Raw genomic sequence first — 23576 nt, 5'->3', positions numbered from 1 at the left:
TTAGCTCAAGAGGCATTTTGGTCATTTCTGCTTTTGAATGAGCACCTTGGTGTTCTTGCAAGGCACCAGATAAATGGTGAGAATCCTTAATTTGCATAGAATTTAAATCAAACTGCTAAAGCGTTTGATCATAAACTCAAACTTAGTGAGTTCACATCCAGGGCAAGCCCATTCGTAAGGCTTACTAAAAAATTAAGTTCCTTCATAAAACACTATTGTTTGCAGAGCTTTTGCACATGCACTATCTCATTTAGTCCTTTTAATTCTGCAACCCAATTTGAGGCCAAGGAAACTGAGGCACAAACTGGTTACTCAACCATCCAAAGTCACATAGCTGTCAGCAGACAGAGCCAATCATATTTAACTTCAGGTCTTTTAATTTCCAATCCATCATCCTTCAGCATGCACAAGCCAATCTCATGCACTGAGTCTTATTATAACTAAAACCAAATTAATATACCTTGCAGATTTAGATGCTACACTTAGGGACAGAGTATGAAGAAAGTTGAAGTTCTACCTAGCTTTGAATTCAGCTTTGTTATTTATAGACTGTGCTAGTTTGGTTAATTATCTTTTCTTATTTTCTGCTTTTTCATGTGTAAAATAGAAAAATAATAAAATATCTACATTAGAATGGTATTGTGAGAATTAAATGAGATTCTTTAGGTTTATAAATATTAAGTATTATCATTATTTGGATGTTTTACCAACCCTCCATGAAATAGTAACACCATGAGTCAGTATTCATAAAAGGCCATTCATTTGTCATATATTCCCTGATTGATTTCCTAAAAGTACTTGAAGTAGACTATAACAACCCCCCCACCCATACAATAAGATAGTTTGAGAAGAAAATGAAATGTAAAGAAAACATAGCATTAATGCAGTCATTTGTTCAACAAACATTTATTAAGTACCTTCAGTATACTGGCCACTGTTCAAGGTACTGGGGGAGAGTATGCAGGGGTGAGGTTGCGTGTGCCTTGCAGATGAATGGATTGGAGGTTTTCCAGGAGAGTACAAAATGCAAGACAAGATAAGACAGTTGAGGCTTCATGGAAGGAAGTGATTTTGATTGCCATTGAAATCAAAGCTGCACGAGGGGAATAGTGAGGAAATGAGGTAAGAGACAATAAAAGATGGTAAGATGAGCTCACAAAAAAATAGGGCAGATGAAGGGAGGGAGGAAGGGAGGGAGGGAGGGAGGGAGGGAGGGAAGGAAGGAAGGAAGGAAGGAAGGAAGGAAGGAAGGAAGGAAGGAAGGAAGGAAGGAAGGAAGGAAGGAAGGAAGGAAGGAAGGAAGGAAGGAAGGAAGAAAGAAAGGAAAGGAGGAAAGGAAAGAAACATCAGAAAAGATAAAACAAGATTCCTAAGGCTGAGTGAGGTGTACATGAGGGCTTCTTGTACTATTCTCTTTTACTTTAGGTCATATTTAAAAATTTTAAGGTAAAAAGTTGTGTTTTTTTGTTTGCTTGTTGTTGCTTTTTTAAGTCTACCAGTGTGGTCAAAGATTGTAGGAGTGAGAGTTCTAGTGGTTGTAAGCTAGAAAGAAAGGAGATACAGCCCTAAGAGTCATCTAATGGAAACTGAGAGCATGGAAGTTGTTTCGAGCACTGGCAGTAATAGGGCCTAGCAAACAGCCACGTGAGTCAGTGACAGAGCATGGTAAAGACAAATATCACTTCAGAGGAGCAGGTGAAGAATCCCAAAGGCCAGGCAATTGCAGATGCATGGATAATGAATGTCTGAGGGTCATGCTGGAGTACAGGACAGTGAGCTAATTAGTGTGCAAAGACTGAGGGCGAGGGACTCCATGGAATAGCCTGATAAGCAAGTAGATTTCAGAGGAGGAACCATTCCATTCAGAAGTAGCTATGACAGGAAGGAAGACGACGCCCACCTCACCAGAGCCACCTCTGCCAGCCTAGAGGTACAGGGAGTGTGAGAGGGAAGACAGCTTCCACTTGAGAGTGCTTTGTCCTCAGGGAAGGGCTAGGTATCATGGGGAAAATTGTTCTAAGAATCTAAATTAGTTGGTTACTGCATTTGAATTTAAATTAGGCTCTCCACTTCCTTTCAGTGAAAATTTCATAAAGAGAGAGAGGATAGGTTATATAGTCCTTAACATCTGACCATAAGAGATATGAATTTTCTTCAATAGAGACCATTTTCTAAAAGTCTAAGAAGTTTTCCCATAAACCCATAATCACTTTTTTTAATATTCACCAGCAACCAGAACAATGCTTAGAATATAATCAGAATGCAATAACTGTTTGTTTAAACAAACTATTTTGACACAGAATCTCATACTGGACAATATCTTTATTGGCAATTTTTGAAGATAGAAAGTTTATCTTAAACCCTGAAGTAGGGCACAGTCAAGAGGTCTCTCTCTTAATCATGGTCTTGAATCTGAGATGGTGTTTTCAAGAAGGAAGCCAATTATAAAATTAGCTTTAGCAGTCCTTTTCCTACAGACATATTGGGCGGTGTAATATTTGGCATTGAGATAGTTAATGGTTTTCAGTATTCACTTTTATTCTTTCATTTTGAAGAGGAAAAGCTGCCATTTAAAAACATGCAAAGCTAATTAAAGCTTTTGCCCTGTTTTATTATCTGAATATAGTTGCAAATTCGGACTTAAAACTCTTATCAGAGGAAGACTCAACATTCATCTTTGAACAGCAAATGAACATTCAATTAACACTTCAATACAAGAGTATTTTAAATAAAAATAAACTTTATTGTTAATCTTATTCTTTACAAATGCAAATAGTCATATTTTAAAATCCAGAGTTGCCACTCTTTAATTTTAGTAAAAAATAAAAGCCTTTTCTTTATTTCTAGGGAAGACCCGAATTTTCTGAAGTAGTTATGAAGTTAGAAGAGTGTCTCTGCAATATTGAGGTAAGAACCTAAGCTTCTGATATATGTCCATTGAAAAGTCCTGAATATCCAAAGGTGTTGGCGAATGTAGGTGAGATGCTCTTGTGGAAAGAAAGTAAGTACGAAAATATAAAGGTTGTAACTCCTTTCATATTTGTCCTTCATTTATTTCCTTTTGAGGGGCATATTTGGCTGCAAAGAGAGGTTGCTGGACTGGATTGCACTAATTAACAGACCAGTGCCAGCCTGAAGTGGCTTGACTTGTAGAGTTCCCTAAGACCCTATTCTCTCTTCTCTTCAACATGTTACTCAGTAATCTCAGCCAGCATTAAGAGGGCACTGAGCATCACATTTGCAGATATAAAGTTAAAAAGGACAGCAGTTTTTGATAGGTAGTATTCTAGACTGTCTCGGAGGATGAATTGATAGGACATATCTAACAAGGATTTTCATGTGAATGAATATAATGTCCGCACCAAGACCAAGGAAACAATGGTGGAAATATCAAATGGTGGAGATCTGGTTTACGAACATCATGAATATTAGTGGTAATAAGCTCAGTGTGAGTTAGAAAATGAAGTGGCTGGCAAAAACCGAGATTGCTACTGAATAAAGAATGTGATCATTCCTTTTTGTTCTGATATAGCCAAACAAAATAGTACCCAGTCGTGTTCCTAATCCCTTTAAAGTGATCATTAAAACTGGAGCACACATGTTAGAGAAAAGAGATCATAATGGTGAATAGGTTGAAATTAGGTCACATGAGAATCAATTGGAGGAACTAGGGATGCTTACCCCAACGAAGAGAAAAATAGGGTGAGTACAACAGCTGTTTTTAAACATCTGAATAACTATCATGTGGTAAATAGACTGGATTTGTTCTCTATGGTCAATGTATGGAAATGAAGTGTTGTAGAACTGATGTCTTTGAGGAAGAACCTGCTAATGGTCAGAGCTGTCCTAAGATAAATGAACAGATTCTTGAGGCAGTGACTTCTCTATCACTGAAGATAATCAAGCCGTGCCTCTATAGTTGACCTGAAAGGGATGCCATAGAAGATATTAAAGAGTTTGACTCCTTCTTATGCTGACATTGTATCATTCTAGTAGGTCTAATTAGCAATGTCTTGGTTACTATGAAGAGCTAGAAATCTATACACATTGCTTTTTTTTTCATTTTGTTTCTTCTTTCTCTTTTCAGTGGGGGAAAGAATATTTACTTGATCTCAGAAAATATTTGTGTTGCTTTCCTCTTTTTTTTTTTTTTCCATGCATGGGCAGGCACCGGGAACCAAACCCGGGTCTCCAGCATGGCAGGCAAGAACTCTACCACGGAGCCACCATGGCCTGCTGCCCACATTACTTTTTATATCCCTGTCAAATGGAAGTCTACTGTCTTATGTCTCCATGTCTTGGAAAATTATACTATCAAACCCATTAATGTCCTTGGTTGAGTTAGAGTGTATAAGCAACAAGGTGGTCAAAAATTGCAATAAAAGCTGCTCTCCTATTTTTCCTCTTCTCTTTCTCCTTTTCTTCCCTACAAGTCTTCTATTTTCTAACCATTTTAAACTGTTTGTAACTATCTTAAAATCTCTCCCAACAACCCTTTTTAGTCCCCTCAGTTGCTAGACAGTAAGGCATATTTCATTTTACAGAACGGATGTATTCTTGGAAAAGTATATAAATCCATTTTATGTAAAAGGGAATAATTTCACATAAAAGAATAATTTTAAGTTACCATTTAAAGGAACTCTGCCACAGATCTTATTACCATAATAAAGAATATGGAGAATCTTTTGATCATTAAATAATGACCTCCCAAATGTCTATTTTATGAATTTGATTTGGGCCTACTATGCTTTCTAAAATATGAGCACAAGTTTAATGGGCCAGCTCTCAGCATAGAACTGGGTCAAAAAGTAAATTAAGCTAGCCAGGTATTGTCATCAGAGATTGAAAGGAAAAACTGGAAGCATACCAAGATGAATAGAAATCAAATATGAGGAATCCTAGAATAAGTCCATATTCTATTCTATGTCTTTATACCTGTTGGATGTATTAAAAGATTAAAACTGCCCCTCCTTCCCTCAGCTGATGTCTCCTGCATCAAGTAATAGCAGCGGGTCTCTCTCACCTTCCTCTTCTTCTGATTGCCTCGTGAGCCGGGGCGGGCCTGGACGGAGCCACGTGGCAGCTTTACGGAGTCGCTTTGAATTGGAATATGCTCTGAATGCAAAGTCCTATGCTGCTTGGTCCCAGAGGTAAGTGACAACCTGTGCCACAGTCTCACACTAAAGCCAGATTCCAGAGCCTTGCCAAGAGAGCCTCCCAATTTCATAACTATCCACAGGGGATTAACAAGCCCCACTTTCACCTCCACCTCTAGAGAACTTTGAAAGAAGAGTTTGGAGCCCATTTTCCTTAAACAAACATTATAACCAATTAGACATTTTATTCTCTATAAATTTAGCTCTTTTAGTTGCAAATAATAGTATTTTACTCTTGCTTGAGTAAGAAACCTCTATCTTAAGCAACAGAAAAGAATTTATTGACAAGATTCAGGGGTTATCTTATGGAATCCAAGAAAGAATCCCTTGTGTGGGTACCAGGAAAGAGCTCTGAGAATCTGAGCACTAAAAGTTCAGAGTTATTCTGTGGCAAGCTCTGTCATTTAATGCCCCAACACTCAACAGGCAGTCTCTTTGTCTCCCACTTTAGTTGTCAAGTTTTAAGGAGAGAGATATATCTGTTAGCTATGGCAACAGTAATAAACTATCCCAAGCCTCAGAGATATACAACCATAAACATTTATTTCTTGCTTCTGTGTCTGTGGGTTAGCCAAGGTCTGACTGATATTGGCTAGCTCTGGCTGGATTTGACTTTAAGTTGCAGGTTGCATACAGGTCTGCTCCACCAGTCTCTCACTGTCTGTGAACAGCAGGTACATGAGGCATGTTCTTCTCACAGACAAAGGCTAGGAGTTCAAGAGGACAAGTTCAGCTTCCAATTGCACATTTAAAACCATTGCTCAGGTTGCCTCTTTTGACATTCTACTGGCAAGTCACATAGTTGAGTTCAACATCAATAGGGAGAGAAAATATGCTGTACCTCTAGTGGGAGAAACTGCAAAGTCACATGGCAAAGGATGTAAATAAAAGAAGGGTAACAAATCAGGGAAAAACGAAAAAAAAAAAGCAGTCTACCATGAGAGAGAATACGATTGGCTCCTTTTGGGTCAAATGGTCATTTCTGGTCCAAGCAGTTGTGATTGGGGTGGAGGTGGGGGTCATAATCCACTAATATGAATACAACCACCAGGGACCCTGATGTGGATGGAGGGCAGAGAAAGCAGTTACTGTGAGTTTGAAAATGCCGACTTCAACCCACTGAAAACCAGAAATGACTGGCTTAAATTCTGTCTCCTTCCTCATAGGCCCCGAGCATTTGCACACTGGCCTACCTACACATGTATATCCACCCACCAATACGCATACCTATGCATATATCCTCACTCACACACTCTATTATCAGAGAAATAGTTCTTTTATATCTTGCTGGTGGGGAGAAGATTATCTGATGTTAGTGAGGATCCTATACCATCTACAAAGTGCAACTGTTACTCTTTCAGCCATAGTTGGTATATTCTTGGTCTGATAAGAGGTGCAGCTGCAGCGATGAAGAAATGGGAATCTGAAGCATGAAGCCTATAATCTATGCAAGTATCATCTGGTTTGATTGATAATGAAGCAAACTGGATACTGTTATTTATTGGATTCCAGTTTCTTATATAATTTCACAAGAGGCACAGAGACCTCTTGTGATGATGAGATTAGTTTGATGTTTCCAAAGCATAGTTCTCCGAGGTTTATCCATTGGAAGCAGAGCAGATGAAAAGCATAAATTGTGGAGTCAGAAAGATTTTGGATTGAGTTTTGGCTTTGCCATTTACCAGCTCAAAGACCTTGGTCAAGTTGGTTGAGTCTCATATATATATAATATAGCCAATAATAGAGCTCTTAAGATTGTAATAAGGAGAGACACTACTGTCACAGGAGTGACAGTGATTGATTGAAAAATGACAGCAGACTCAAGAAAAAGATACAAGTTCCTATTCTGCAAGTAAGTCACAGAGCTTATGATACATAGAAAGCTATACAGGAAGACAGGCACAGTAGACTGCCAATTGGATGAGTTGCAGGAGAGGGACAGCTTCTCTGGCCTTCAAGAAACCAGAGAGGTCCATCACTACTAAGAAAATTGCCCCAGTTGGGTGGGGAGATCAATCAGGTGTTTTGAGACACTCCCTCTAAAGTTCTCATGAAGATTTTCATACCTTCCTGACCTTCTCTACTGTTATAGAGCCTCTGATAAATGTCTGTCTGCCTATTAGGTGCATGATGCTTCTAACAACCTAGCACCTCCCTAAGTATTTGTTGTGAGGATGGATCGAAGATCATTTTGCTCGGTGAATCATGCCCCTAGCAGACCTAATGTTTGAACCATTTGATATCAACTCCAGAAATAGGTAAAGCATTTAGCTAAGCCACAAGATTCATCAGGACAGGAATCATGGAAAGAAAGGCAAAGCACAGGAATCATGTCCGTTTTATTCATTACTGTACCCTTGGTATCTAGCAGTGAGCATAAAGTCAATATGCAATAAATACCAGATTGATAGGTAAAATAAAGTGTTGGATAAACTGGCTCATTAAATGGTAAATTGTTATTAATTTGAAGCATAATCAGCGAACAGCTTTAACAATTTTTCTATTCTTTCAAGTAGCTACCATTAATGAGCATCTACTACACACTGGGCACTATTTCAGACAGCTTAAATAATCATCTTATTAAGCCTAGGAAATACATATTCCAATTTTTATAGATAGGGAAATTAGGCTCTGAAAGGGTAAGCAACTTTCCCAAGTTTATGGACAACAAAAAGGTAGCAGAGATGGAATTCTATTTTCTACATTTCTCTGGCATAGGAGGTTGCACTTTCCAGAAGCTTGATATATTTGGCCAAATTTCCATTTGCTGGACTTCTTCCAGTTTCTTCTGGAAGTTGGTCAGGGGAAGAACCCAGCTGGTCTTCCCAAGCATCTCTTTTCAGCTTGCAGTGCATGAAAGGAAGAGGTTGTGAGACCAGCAATCAATAGGTTCTTAACATCAAAGAGCCTAAGGAATCAGGAAATGCTGGACAGAATCCAGCAGAGCCATAAATTTAACAGCCTCCAAGACAGTGGTTCTCAACCTTGGCTGCACACAACAGAATCACCTGGGGGAGCTTTTACAAGTCCCCATGCCCAGAACCAATTAAATCAAAATCCATGGGGGTAGGACCCAGGCTTCCATATGTCTAAAGTTTCCCTGTAGTTCTAATATACATTGCAGTATACAAGTTTGAGAAGCATGCTCTAAGGGAATGGTACAATGCTAACCTGCCAGCTGCTCTCTCAGAAGGGAATGCAGCTGATGAGATAAATGGAAAGAAAAGTGAACACAGAGGTGAAACAGCAACTGTGACCAAAGGAAAGAGACATTTTAAAGGCTAATTACCTGCGCCTTATCTCCGAAAAATTCTTGTAATGTACTAGTAACCTATGATCTGTGGGGCAGCCTAACTAATTTATTCAAGTTACACAGTTTAAACATATGATTTTTTTAGCCCGGCATTCTGGTTCTGAAAAATAGGTACAAGAATTGTCCTGCAGTCCCCATTAACGTTTGTTCCCAATTCTGGAGGTGGGAGCCCTCAGCAGTGACTGGGAAACAGTGCTTTTATTTTTGAATTTGGCTTTAGGTGGAATTTTCTGATACTTCATTTGATGTTTTTTTTTTTTTCTCTTGGTCAGTGTTTGTTTGCATATTTGTTTCCAAGGGTGATTATTTTTCTTCATAAATAAATTTGATAGCCAGAAAATATGCTTGATCTTTTCTCCACAGGTAAAAGGAATTCATTAATTCCTACTGGAACCACAGATTGACAAAAAAAATCAAAGTATATAGATCCAGATACACTCTTGAAGTTCTGCCTCTCTTAAAATATTTTGTGTCACTAGATATATTTGGAAAACTAAGCATGTGGCACATGCTCCTCCCACAGGTTCTGAAATCTCCCATCTTGAACAGGAATTGCATCATGTAAATTTAGAAATGACAAAGTGATACACAACCTTTCAGATGCAAAAACCAATTAGTATTTGTATGGGGCTGGGCTCCAAGAATAGAAAGCTATGACCTAGTTAACTGTCCAGGAGAAGAAAAACAGAGATCCAGAGATTGGAACTTTAAAACAGAGACATGTGGAATTAATTTTTCCCATTTCTAAAGGGTTCATCAAAGGTTTCCTTTGAGTAGAAAGCTTGACCAGTATACATAGAATGCAATTCAATTTAGAAAAATTGAAAATAACTTACCAAATTTTAATTTATTCCCAGCATTTCCAGAATATAGCAACTGTGCAAGACAGTAGCACCATGAGACAGATAGTCCTAGGAAGAAAGAATAAAAGAGAATGGTGAGGGGATTGTGTCCATTTGCTGCTGAGGAGCAGGATGTTTATGAAGTAACAGCAGCTGTGTCTCTTTCTTCTTGCTGGAATTCAAAATTCCCCTCTCTAACCTCCTACCTGTCCTATCTGCTTATTTACACTGAAATCATCCTCAGGTTCCTGAAATGTTGTCTTTTCTCCCAATCCCTTCGTCATCCCCAACCTCTTCCTTTGTCCATTCACCAGAGACCCAGACACCACAATGAGCATTTTCAATGCAGTACTCATGGCCCTCTTAAACTCTTCTCCACTTGTGTCTTGTCTCTATCCACTTCTCCCCCTCATCCACTTCTTTTCCATCCATGTTTTCTCTTGTGATTGCATACCATCCCATGGTTCTAATTAAAACACACACACACACAAACACAGTTGATTCCCAACCCCTAGAGCCTCTGCTTCCTAGCTTTTACAAAGACCTTACTTACTCTTGTCCTTGCCTCTCCCTGCCACATGTCACCCACCCCTCCACTACTAGCATAATCTCCCTTACGTCGAGTTGCAGTCATATCATCACCTTGCTGAAAAACTTCCAATAATTCTCCAGTATCTCTAAAATTAAGTGAAGCTATTTCATCCTGGAATCCAAGGCCATCAACAATACATATTTCCCGTTTTAATCCCTTTGAACATCAGAAGTGCCAGTGGTTCTAAACTGAGCGTGATGCTGCCACCTGCCTCTTTGCAAATGCATTCCAGGGTTTGAAAGTGCATGAAGCAGTTTTTGGTGATCACAATGCCTAGAGAAGATGACGAAGGAGATGCTATTAATATTTAGTGAGCTGGAGGTAGAATGCTGAACTTCCTGTGGTGCTTTGGACCATCTATAAAAAGAAAATTATCTTGCACAAAATGGCAATACTATCCCCGGTGATGCACCCTATAGACAAATTTGAAGCTCCAGTATTTCCCATACATACCCTATATTTAACCTGTTGTTAGCCTATGCTATAGCCAGACTAGATTTTAACATTGAACTCCCCACTTCAATCTTGTCGATACAGCAATCTGCCTTCAGTAATTATCTCAAAAGATTAAACACTATGTCATCAGGAAGACTCACCTCTGTCTCACCAAGAATCACAGCACTTTGTGCCACTTTATGCATTTGCTTTAGTCTGTCTTTTATTATAATTATTTATGCATTATTTCCCATTAACTCAAAAATAGTTTAAGGACAGAAATATCTTCTCTTTTGCTTTTGCTCAAATGACTACAATATCTCATATTTAACTATATGTGGTGAATATTAAGTACTTTTAATTACAGTAAATTGGATAATCATTCATTGGTCTATGTACACCATGCTTTATATTTCCACATTTTAAGTGAACACAACTCTGGCACTCCGAGTTTTTGACCCTTACATTCTTGTCAAGTTTAAATGTGTACTTGTTCAAAAATAATGAACCATTGACTATTAAAACTTCTTTCCAACCCCCCACCCATAATTAAAACATTAAATGTAATTTAAAATTCAACAGACAAAAGGATACAATAACAGGTAATTGGAATGTGTGAGAAGAAATCGACTTATGCATTCACTTCCATGTGTTGTCTTACAAAGGGGAGATAGCTTTGAACTGAGATAAAGGTTTCATTAAAGAGGCAAGATGATGGAGAGGTAGCTTAGGTATAAAAGAAACATGATGAACAAACATGAAATAATGATGGTGAAATTCCTTTTCTGTCCTTCCTTCTTTCTTTCTTTACTTCCTAAAAGAAATAGGTGCCCTTTCCCCAACTGATCTGTAATAGTAGCTCTTTCATATTTAAAGATCTACATATGGATAGATCTGTCTCAGGCTTCTCTAGTCTGTTCCATTGATCTATTTTTTCCAATCTATGCCCACAGTACCTCTTTTTAATTAGCATAGAATTATTAAACCTTGATATCTGGTAGGGGATATCCCATTAAGTCATTCTTGATTATTCTTTGCTTTTAACTCTTCCTTATACATTTTTAAATCAGCCTGTGCAAAAAAATTAAAAAGATTTTGACAATAGATATTTTAAAGCAATTGATCAATATGAGAAGATCTGACATTTTTGTGCTATTTAGTCGCCCCTCCCATGAATAGCATGTTTTTACATTTATTAAGACGTTCTTTAATATCTTTTCAATAAGATTATAACTGTTTATGAGGTTTTTGTATGCTTTTTTGTCATATTGACTGCTACATTGTAATTGCTGAATTCTTCCTTTTGGATTATTTGAATCACACTCTGTATCTATTCTTTAGTGGGTACCCTCCTCCCAAACAAAAGATTTTTGCAGTATTTTAGTTGCAAATCATTCCTTCCTGACTTACATAATATTTCTGTACACTACTTTTGTTTCATCGTGATATTTCTAAAATTCTTCAGCTTGGATATTATTTTGTTTTTTACAGCTAAAGTTTATTTAGATTAACCCACATTGGCTGTTTTGTTATTCATTATGCTTGCATTTCACACTTTTCTTCTGGGGTCATTTTCTTTTTCTTCAAAGGCATCTTTAAAAATCCCCTTAGCAAGACTCTGCTAGCAATAAGCATATTCTCCTTTTATTTTTATCTGAGAAACTATTATTTTCCCTCTTTTTTTCTTGAAAGATATTATAACAGATATAGCATTTTAGGCATTCATTTTTTCCTGTACCCTCCAGATGCTATACTACATGTTTCTGACTTTCTTGTTGCTTTCAAAATTTCATCTGTGAATCTAAATGTAATTTCCTTACTTTCCTTTCTAACTGCTTGTAGAATGCCTCTTTGTCTTTAGTGTCCTATGGTTTAAGTATTGTGGGTTTAGGTAGGAATTTATTTGTATTCCTCTCACTTGGGGTTTGTTAGGTTTCTAGATTCTGAGTACTGGCATCTTTCATAAATTCTGGATAATTATCAGTCACCTTTTTCATACCACATTGTTTTCATTTGCTAATGTTGCCAGAAATACAATGTACCAGAAATGGGTTGGTTTTATAAAGGAAACTTATTAAGTTACAAGTTTACAGTTCTAATGCTATATAATGTCCAAACTAAAGCATCCAGAGAATGATATCTTGATTCAAGAAAGGGCTGATGACATTCAATGTTTCTCTGTCAGCTAGAAAGACACATGGGGATGTCTACTAGCTTTTTCTCCCAGCTTCTCATTTCAAAAGGTTTCCCTGAGGGGGCATTTTCTTTCTGCATCTCCAAAGGTCTCTATCTGTATTAGCAATTAAGCTTGTTCCAAAATGGTTCCCTCTTAAAGGACTCCAGTAAGCAACCCCACATTGAATAGTGGAGACACATCTCCATGTAAACCACTTAATCAAAAGGTCCCACCCACAATTAGGTGGGTCACATCTCCATGCAAACAACTTAATCAAAAAGATCCCACCCGACCAATATTGAATGAGGATTAAAGAATATGGTTTTCGAGGTGCACAACAATTTCAAACTGGCACAGTCATCTTCTTTATTCTTTCTCTGGAATTCTAATTGGATGCATTTTAGATCTTATCAATCTTTCTTCCATGTTTTATTCTTATATTTACCACTTTTTACTTTTCTATGCTACTTTCTGTGTAATTTCTTCTGTCTTCCAGTTCATGTATTTTCCCAGTGGCTGAGTCTAATCTGCTGCTAATTCTGTTCAAATTTCAATTATTGTCTATCCCATTTCTAGAAATTATGTGGACTCTTGTTTTCAATTTGATTGGAAAGTTTTCAGACACATTTTTTTATATATTCTGTATCCAACATTTCTAATCACTACAGTGTTCATCAGTCTAATATTGCAGTTTGCCAATTCTTGTGACTAGTTTCTACATGTATGTAGTGATTTTTGTTTCTCTTGTGAGCTCACTTTCTTTAAACTTTTATCTCCAGCACTGTTTTGGTCTTCATTTGGTATAGGATATTAATATGATGATTTGCTCTTTCCTTGATCATCTGGGGATAGTAAACACCACCGGGCCATTTTAAAATGTCAATTGTGAGTTTTCCAAAACACACAAATGGTATTATTTCTGTTTGAAAGCCTACATGTGTGGGCTTGTGGTTAGGACTACTCAGAGTAAATATTTTATTTTCTCATTTTTCTTGGAATACCAGGAGCCAATGATGGAATACTAGGAGCCAATACTTTATTATCTCATTTTTCTTGGAATGCCGGGAGCCAAGGATGAAATAAAGCCAGGCACTTATCTTACCATTGTTCTATGTAAAGTGAAATTTATTTTTCCTGGCTCACTCAACCTTGGTGTTGCCCTTTGAGGATTCTAGCTTTATGCATATGTTTTCTATCTGATCTACCATCCTGCTTAGGCCCACACTGTGTCTCCCCTACGTGGTCTATTAAAACTCAAGGACTAGGCCAAGAAGAAGAAGTATGAGAGCTTTAGAGCCCTTACATCCACATGGAATTATGTCCTTAGCCACTTATTTGCTTTTCAGTTGGTATCTACACTATTTTGTAAACATCATAAGGGCATGAACTTTTGGCTTACCTTTTTACTGCTGTATCTGCAGTATTTTGAAGAGTGTCTGGCACATGGTAGGTGCTAAATGCATATTTTTAGGATGAATGAATGAACGTGAAAGCATCCCCATAAATTTCATTTAACTGTTACAACAATCTTGTGAAGTAGGCCTTATTGTTTCCAGTTTTTAAATGAAATCAACTAAGACTCAAATAATTTAAGTAATCTGCATTGAACCATGTAACAGGGAAATGGTGAATAATATCTGAATCTGTGCCTGTACAGTTGTGTGCCTGCTGTCTCTGGAGACTAAGGTTGGCTAACAGGTTTCAAATGCCTCTAAGAACCAGAAATTTCTAACCTCTGGTGTGGGCTTTGAGGGCCATCAGTGCGGAGCTATCCAGAGTGCTGAACTGTCTACAGCTAAATCTCTGCCAGAGCCATTGGAACATGGTGCTCTTTCAGTCTCTGGCCAATTCAGCATTTGATTACAGGGCAAATCCCTTCTATTCTGACTAACGATATTAGTAATTTTGTCTCAGCTTATGTCCGCTCATGAAAAATCTTCATAATCAGCTGCGTGCCCTGATATAGACCAAATCTGAACACAACAAATTCTGTGTCTGCTGCCTCATGCCCAACATGCCATGAACTGACCCTGACCTCTCTGTTTTTCCAGTCTTTTCTCTGAAAATAGGCTGAGTCTCTAGCTTCATTTGTAAATCAGCAGCTACCAATCAGAACACATGAAAAAACAACCTCTTCTCTTCTAGGAATCTGCCAACCAAGGGAATATTTGTGGGCCGGTTTCGAAGAGTAATTCTACTTTAGCATGACTTCTTTATTGAATTAAGCATATTGCAAAATGTGGTCTTTGTTTTTTTTTTTTTTTTCTCCTTAAAACTATGTGCTCTCCACTACAGTAGCCAGTTTTATTTACTATTAAAAAGAAATAATCTTTTATTTGTGGTGATGAATAGTCTGGCTTTCTAATAATGGGAGTTATGAATGTTCCAGTCTTGGAAGCAAAGAGAAATCCTGCCTTTTCTCCATTCATGTGCACAATGAGGGTCTAGAATTTCATAGCTGATTCTTTGTAGAAATAATCTTAAGATTTAAAAGCTAAAAAATAAACAATAAAAAGATAACATCTTTGGTTTCTTGAACCACATCTTTACTTATTCAAATATGGTTGATTTAAAATATGATATCTATAGAATTTACAAAAGACTTCAATGCCTATGGAGACATCATATCAGTATCCAACCCCCACTTCAGCAATGCCTCTGAACTTGATAGAGTTGACTTACCAACTCAATGATTCTGGGCAAGTATTGAGCTATATGGGTCTTCCTCACATTGTTTGAATAATGTAAAGTGTAAGATGTTGCTTGCCCAAATCTAGGGACTTGACAAATTTTCCTCAAGGTTTTATCATATGTCTGGGTTGTATAATTTTTGTGGCACCCACTTTCTGACGGTCAGTCATCAAGTTCATTAAGGGTTTGCAGAGGAAACATAAAGAAGCCAAAGGAGAGCATTTGGAATCTAAGAAAGTGCCATGATGCTCATCAGCTGCCTTTTAACTTTTTCTTTTCAAACACATTTTTCTTGGGGTGCTCCCTAATTTTTCTAATTTAAAAAAGCAGAAAATTCCTTAATATTAGTATGCATCTTAGAGTGAAAATATGTAACTATGCACCATGATGTGACATTGTGAAAATATTTGGTATACTTCCTCATCATGTCCCTGAATGTCCCTCTAATAAGAGTGAAAATTTGAAGAAAATTGTGGGAGGGAGGGGTTTGCAGGAAATTAAAACTGTTTCCATGAAGGTCTAAAAAATAAATCCAGTCACTAATATGTATATTTACATAGTACCTTTACTCCGTAACCCTAGGTGCCATGCTCAGAAAGCACAATAGTGAGATAAGCAAATAATTTACATCTGCACATATACACACAAAAAGTGAAAGAAATACTATAAAATGATTGCTACTGCCTCTTGCATTTCACACTGCCGTGTCCTGCAAATCTCAGAATAGGGAATAATCTGTTCTGAAATGCAATAGGGCTTTGCCTAAGAACACCCTTTGAGCTAACGTGGGCCTAGAGCTTCTCTGTTAGCTGCTCTTTTTTACTTGCTTTGCTGTGCAGCACCACCTAGCAACCACTTGAGACCACGCATGGGGCCTGCTGCCCTTGGACTGCTGTACTAAGGAAAGAGGCTTAGAGATTTCACACTAAACAAAGGCAGTCTGCCTTAAAATTGAGAAACATGTGAAAAATGTCAATCATTTCTTTAAGTTCCTTGACTTTTAAAACCACCCTGGTTTGAAACAGCCATTCTCCATTAAAAATGTAAAAGAAAAAAAAAATCAAATAAATGCAGTCTGTTCAGAAGAGGAAGTGATGAAGCAAGGGAAATAAATAAAAGTAAAGATGTGAGAGGAACCCTATGTGTATAAAATTGGCACTTTTTTATAAGCTTTAGGGACCTGAATTTATTGTCAAGTATAAAAGATTTGCATGAAAAGAGTGAGCGAATGACATATTTAGGTTACAACATATGCACTTGAGAGAGAGAATGAAAATGAAAACCAGCTCTCACTGCAGCTATTCCGATGCTGTAATTCCTTTTTCTTTCCTGTTCTTCATCCGTGCTTGTTAGCAGCCTAAAATGGGCTCCCTCGTAACCCAGAGAGTGAGCCACGCTGCATTTCCTTCTCAGAGCATTTTGTAATACTAATTAACAAAATCCCAGCCACGTGAAGGGAACCTGCAAAGATTCGCCAGAGGCAAGCTGCTAAATAAGTAGTGACAGATTTCTCAGTTTCAATGAGATGAAATGACATATTGGGACAACTAATAGCCTGACTTTCTAGTGATGAGAATTTTAGGCGTTTCTCGTTCCTGGAAATAAATGGAAACCCTAAGCCCTCTCTCCGTTCATACACAGAAGCAGCGCCCAGGCCCACGGGTGCCTCCAGCAGAGCACACAGACCCCGCCTTTGCCTGCTACTTTTGTGTGAGACTGAAAGTAAGAGTTGGTCCAAAAATGCTGCTTTTGAGATTGTGTTCTGCTCTACTGCAGTGTCTGACAGGACATTTCAGGGAGCGAGAACAACCGGCCTCATTAAATCCATTCGTGCAGCTTTGTGCTCGGGTCCAGAGCCGTGGCTTTAGCTTTGGACCCGCCCTCACTCCACTGTTTGTGTTGTGAATCTCTTGCTATCATGGCAACTGTTGCTATGTTTGCGGTAATAAGAAGCGGGTGATGCTGGTGTCTCTGTAATGATTCAGATACGAGAGCACGGTTTCTAAATGGATTTCTGAAGGAGCTATTATAATGGCACCGCACAGTTTAAAGGCTTTAATTCCTGGTAGATTTTCTTTTTCTTCTTTTCACCTTTAGCACCTTCCACATGGGCTCAATCTAACTCTCATATTGTGCAAAAATGGCAACATCCTTCCTTTTGCTTGATATTTCAAACAGGAGGTTTCTCGTTAAAGGAGGTTTTTTTTGTAAGCCGTTGCTGCTTCTTATCTCTTTGGAACCTGTGAGATTGACGTATCCTTGGTATATTCGGGTAATGAGAGCTAAGGCAGCCTGCAAAAAAACATGGACCCAGATAGAAAATAATTTCTGTATTAACCACGGTGGGATGGGAACCGTCCACCAATAATATCTGTTGTATTAACTAAGCGTTTTCTATTAATGAGCAGCTGTTTTAAAGGTCCCAGTTGCAAACACATACAAAAAATTCACTAGTGGGTATCTTTTTTTACAGTCCCATGTTCTTTTCCAAAGAGACAGTGAGAAAAATGAACTCTGCCCATTTTTGCCTTACTCGACACCTATTTTGCCAGCCAGTGTCCATTGTGCTCTTTCACATCACTGGATGCTAACATGCCTTGGAGATGAGATTGTATGTATTGATGGCAACACTAACCTGGTCACAAAAGGACAAGGGAGAATGATTACATGTTTTGATATGGTTGTGTGTGTCAGTCATATCATTTATTTGTTACAATTTTTCTACAAAGTAGGAGTTACCAGTATTCGATGAAAAAAACTGAAGCGCAGAAAGGCTAAATGACCTGCCCAAGGCTTTGCAACTGCTCATTAGCAGGGTCAAGGTCTGAGTCTAGATAAGCTTGATTTCAAAGCCCATGAACTTTTCTCTAGTTATTGATGTGTGGTAGTGTGAGATGACAGACGTCCTCTCATAGCAGTCAGCCATGTGATGAGAGCAAGTCCCTTCCAGCTCTGGGTCTCAGCATCTTCACCTATTAAATGAGTGGTTTACCTGTTAAATGTGAACTGGGTCCCTGCTACTCAAAGTGTGATCCACAGTCCGCAGCTTTGGTATCACCTAGGATCATAGTACAAATGCAGAATCTTGGGGCCAACCCAAGGCCTGCTAAATCAGAGCCTGCATTCTAATAAGAGAGATTGTTTTCTGCCCTACTAATATTCACAAAGTGACTCGTGAACACACGTTAATATTTAAGAAGCGCAAGACTCAAAGATCTCTATAGACCTTTCCAGCTTTAGTGCACTTAGAATGTCATTCTCCTTATCTCTAGCTTTCTAGATCCTACCCTTCTCCAAAGACACATCCCCTCCTTCTATAGGCATTCCCTAATCCCACCCTTATACTTAATGAAGATTCTCTTTCTTCTCAGAGAAAGCTGAAAAACATAGCAGAGCCAAATTGACCATCACTACCACCCACACATTTTAGCACACAAACACGTGATGGGATTTGAGTAAGCCTAAGTTTAAACCCAAAACTCCTTCTCCAGTAAATCCTTCTGGATTCCCTCTCCTCCATTATATATTCCCATTGTATTCTCTGCGTATCTTATCAGCATGGAAACTATTCTACAATCATTGGTGTGTGTTTATGTCACCTGCCCCTTCCCTACCATACATATACACACATATACATGCAAACATTGTATGGTCCTTGAGGACAGGAATTGTGTCTTTTATCTTTTCATCCTTAATATTTATCACCTTGCCTGGCATTTAGTAAGTGGCAGATATATGTACGTATATTGAATTAACTAATTAATTAATCATCGCCCATTTCTCTGACTCCAAAATTTCTTTCTTTTTTTTTTTTTCTTCAATGTACATCCTGGAATGAGAGTTAGGAAGTCATTGTTTCAGCCGCATTGGTATTCCCCTCTACTAATATGAAACCTAATTAGTGCCACATGAGCTAAGTGTCCAGACACATGAGATCTGAAACGAAAGAACTTGAGCTTCTTTGGGATATCAATATCGAAAATTGAACCAGCCCCATAAATGGGCATTTTTTTCCTCCCAGTTTCATCCATTCATTCAACAAACATTTAGCATGTGCCAAGAGTTTGCTAGGGGCTGGAGATGTCAAGAACAATAAATAGTACAATGTTTCTGCCCTTTAAGTAGTCTAGTGTGGCAACAGTCACCAAATGTATACAGAACCGCAATAACACACTGCCCTTACTTTCTATATATTTAAAATGAAAATGGGACAGGTAGCATCCAAGTAACTATGCAATGATGGCATATCCAGACTAACAAATGGTTTTGTTAGAAAACAAGTCTCTGGCATTACATCTAATAACTTAGATGAACCAGGTTTTCCCTAAACTTCTGAAAGAGGGAAGAAATAAGCCTTCAGGGCCTGTCAGATTTGTTTCTCCTCAAGATGGTGTCAGAGTAAGGAACAGAAAGTGGGAAAGAGGGAGAAATCATGTTATTCCTTGCCTCCCGGACAGCTTTTAAAATGCAAATAATACTCAGAAGGACTATTCGAATCTGCTAATATTAATGAATCAGATAGAAAAACTTTAGGCTGAAAGTTAACAGAAGACTCAATAGTTTTCTGAATAGTTGCTTCATCAAATGGGGGTTTGTTTTTCATATATAAGAAGAAATGTGGAAGGAGGTTCTCATAGGCAATTGTTCTGCTGCTCCACAGGTCACAGAGTTCTCACAATCATTTTCTCCGATCCCACCTCTTTAGTATAGTTGTCTTTCTTAATGTTTATTACCACATGGTCATAAAATGGTGGCAACAGCAGTAGGCGTCATGTCTTTATTTAAAGTGGGAAAAGAGAGCTAGGAGGGTACCAGCATATTTTTCTGTCCTATTGTCAATTTTAGCAGAAAATCAAAGGCTTTCCCAGAAGCCTCCCAGCACATTTTCCCTTTTATCTTGGTGGCCAAAATTGGGTCAAATGGCTGTGCTTTAAAAAAAAAAAAAAAAAAGGAATCTAGAAAGCTCTGACAAAGGGAAACAGGGTTGGTCAGACTGATCATGATAAATTACCTGAAGATGGGCACACTGCATACCCCAAATAGAAACAGGATTTCTGCTAGTAAAAAGAAAAGGGGGATTGGGACGTGAAGTCAACTAGCAGTGCCTGCCACAACTAGATAAAGTACACAATTCAATTAGACAAATAATAACCGAGAAGGTACTTATGAAAGTATGGCAGAGAATACAAAGATTGGTGAGACATGCTACTTGCTCTCCAGAGAGGTATGGATATTTCAGACAATAAGATCTATGCACAACTGACTGAAATAAAAGGTGAAATGAAATAAATATCCTAAGAACAATGCAAGCCAAGTTCCATGGAGACTCAGGAAGGCAGAGACTCAGGAAGGCAGAGACTCAGGAAGGCAGGTTAGTGGAAATTTGGACACTTCCTTGAAAAAGGTGGTTTTAGCAAAGAGATGCAGGTAGAATTGACGATAACTGTAAATCTATACATGTTGACTTCTTGCCACGTGCTATTTGCCAGGCTAAGGTACTTTAAATGTGTAACTCTTTTAATACCCTCGACACTATAAGGAAAATATTGTTTTCTTCATTTTACAGATGAGGAAAAAATGAAATCGAGAAAATACATGTAGAAATGGCTGAGGTGGGATGTGAACTGAGCATTATACTCAGCACTGTACAAAAGGCAAAGGGAAAAAAATCCCAGAGGCAAGAAAAATCGACGGCATTCAGAGGGTAATTAGCAATTCAGTCTGACAGAAAGGCAGGGCAGGAATCCACAAGCAGGCTGAAAATGCAAGCTGGGTCCAGGGCAGGTTTCCGGAAGAAGGGAGGCTGGGGAGGGAGGGGATGGCGTGCTGAGAACAGAAGTGGGAATCCATGGCTCCACTGGAAAGGAGCATGAATCTTGGAGTCAGAGAGATCAGGCTCAAATCCCAGTTCGGCCTCCTAATTTTTGTGAGGAATGGAGAGAATACATTTAAAAGCACCTAATAGCATCCCTGGGAAGTTTATGTTTGGCTTTAAACTATAGATAAATATCCCCTATTTCATAGTTCTAACCAGAGATGAATAAACACTTTTCTGAGGCTGAGAAGAGAAAGCTTATGTCTGCCTGGAATTCAGAATTCTCATCCTGGCACTCTGTTCTCGTTTTTATCACATATTCTCTTTGAGACAGTAAGACACTCCTTTTTCTCATTAAATAGCAGCTTTACCCATAGATTTCTCACTAGCTTTTCCCTCATCTATCTACCCTACCTACTTGTCAAATTCAGCAAAGTTGATCATTCCCTAAAGGAGTGAGTGGCCATTTGCATTAAAGTCAGGATTACTGGATGTTTTCTACCCAATGGCTTTTTCCATGAAAATGACAGAAAAAAGGAGAAATAACTTTTAAGGATTTCAATTTTTCTTTGTAATTTCTGAAAAGAGAGCCTTAATTACTTATGAATTAATGTATTTAGCTCCAGCTAAATGCCTGTACACTGGATGAAAATGGGAAAAATTAAATTTAAATGTTTGAGAAAAAGCACATCAAAATATTCAAACTGTACCCAAATGAACATTTTTCATTCTATTAAAAAAATAGTTATTTTATTGTTCACTGCAAGATGAGTCTGATGTTCTTTTCTTCAATAGTGTTTTACCAGTCCAATATAGAGGGAAAATGTGGAATCATGAAACAAAATTAAAATTGATGACAATAATATCATATAAAGACGTTGGTGGTTGTTAGAATTTTTGACACATCACATATGTTAAGGAAGAGAGTATTTGATTATCAAAAGTACCAATGAACTACTTTCTGATATTGAGTGATAAAAATTTCATTTTTCTAACAAGTTTTCTGCTGCTTATTATTCTTTGACTAAGTTTCTTTTCCTTTTTAAAGAGGGGACAATTCTGAGTTTAAAGACTATTTAGAAAAGTTGAACTACATTATTCATGCCCTGATTTTTATTTACTAAAATCTTAGATAAGAAAGAGAACACATTCTTGCCTTTTCTTTCTAATATCTGAATGAAAGGGGGAAAGGAGATAAGTAAAATATTATCAAATTTCTTAGAATGCTTTTTTCCAAATACAGCCCATAAAATTAGGCCAACAACTAGTACTGTACTTTGTTTGAAACTATAAAGATCTATGTATTAAACTTGGTTAAATAAACTCCTCTTTACCTTAGGAAAAAAAATATCTAGAAACTTGAACAATATTCACCAGCTTAATGAATATAACCAGAATTGGAAAATTTATGCAATCAATCAAATTACTAAGCCAACTCACAAATATGAGGGAGTTGATAAAGCCCTGTGAGCCCCAATATTTTTGGTTGTTTGTCTTATATAAACATTCTTTTTTTTCAATTTTTGTTGATAAAACAATGTATAAGCACATACATTCTTAACATACAAACATTCCATACATGGTGTACAATCAGTGGTTCACAATATCATCACATAGTTGTATATTCATCACCATGATCATTTTTTAGACATTTGCATCACTCCAGAAAAAGAAATAAAATAAAAAGAAAAAACTCATACATAAAAATTCTTGACACATTGAATACGTTAGCTTTTTTCTTTCATCCCCTTTTGTCTTTCTTCATTTAAAGGATTAACACTATTTTACTTATAAATTAGAAAAGTCCAATGTGTGTGTAATTTTCCTTTCATTTGCCTGAATCACTACTCCTTTCTGTTATTCCACTAGATGTGTAGTTATCTAGCATTTATTAAGCATCTACTATGTGCTGGATCCTATAGCAGACATTGAAAATACAAAGATGGGTAAGACAACTCCCCAGCCCTTAGAGAACGCACAGTCTTATAAGAAGGTCAGAGAAGGAAACAGTATCATAAATACTAAGCAAGGCATAAGATGTCCTGGGAGACTTGGAAGGGTCAGGGAAGCTTCCTTAAGAGCATGCAATTTAACTTGAATCTGGGAGAATTAATCAAGCAGATAGGAAAGAAAGATGTATTAGGGAAAGGAAGCTGCAAAGGTAGGCAGGGAGATGTGAAACTGTGATACATCTGGGGACCAGCAAAGAGTTAGGTGTGGCTGGAGCAGAAGAAATGGATGAGGATTTAAAGTGAACAGAAGCAGAAATGAGAGAAGAATCTGAAAACTAGTGAGTTCATAATCAAGAAAAATTGGAAGGATGAGGACAGTTTTCCTTTATGCAGTTTCACTTCCAACCACTGAGACCTCAAACTCTCTTCACCCAGCTGATGAGTGTGTGAGGACCTGGCTAGGACTGGATGTAGCAATGGGGAGTCTTTATTGACATAGCACAAAGGCATGACTCTAAACTCTGTGTCATCCCTGGGTAAGCATGATTTCTGCATCTATGTTTAGAATGGGTCCTCATAAGGATTCATAGAGGTGGGATTGGGA

At 37.8% G+C, this 23576-nt stretch overlaps 1 protein-coding gene across 2 annotated transcripts in view; it reads left to right on the top strand.

Moving 5' to 3' along the window:
- Nucleotides 1-23576, top strand: part of TNNI3K (TNNI3 interacting kinase) — a 286566-nt gene that overhangs the window by 237644 nt on the left and 25346 nt on the right. For both annotated transcript variants that reach the window (XM_077120614.1, XM_077120615.1), the window contains exons 22-23: nt 2848-2907; nt 4981-5150. In XM_077120614.1, coding sequence (XP_076976729.1) covers nt 2848-2907; nt 4981-5150 — 230 coding nt within the window. The remainder of the gene's footprint in view (nt 1-2847; nt 2908-4980; nt 5151-23576) is intronic.

Source organism: Tamandua tetradactyla, chromosome 11, assembly GCF_023851605.1.
Source record: "Tamandua tetradactyla isolate mTamTet1 chromosome 11, mTamTet1.pri, whole genome shotgun sequence".
NCBI lineage: Eukaryota > Metazoa > Chordata > Mammalia > Pilosa > Myrmecophagidae > Tamandua > Tamandua tetradactyla.
This window is presented reverse-complemented; position numbering and strand designations above follow the sequence as displayed.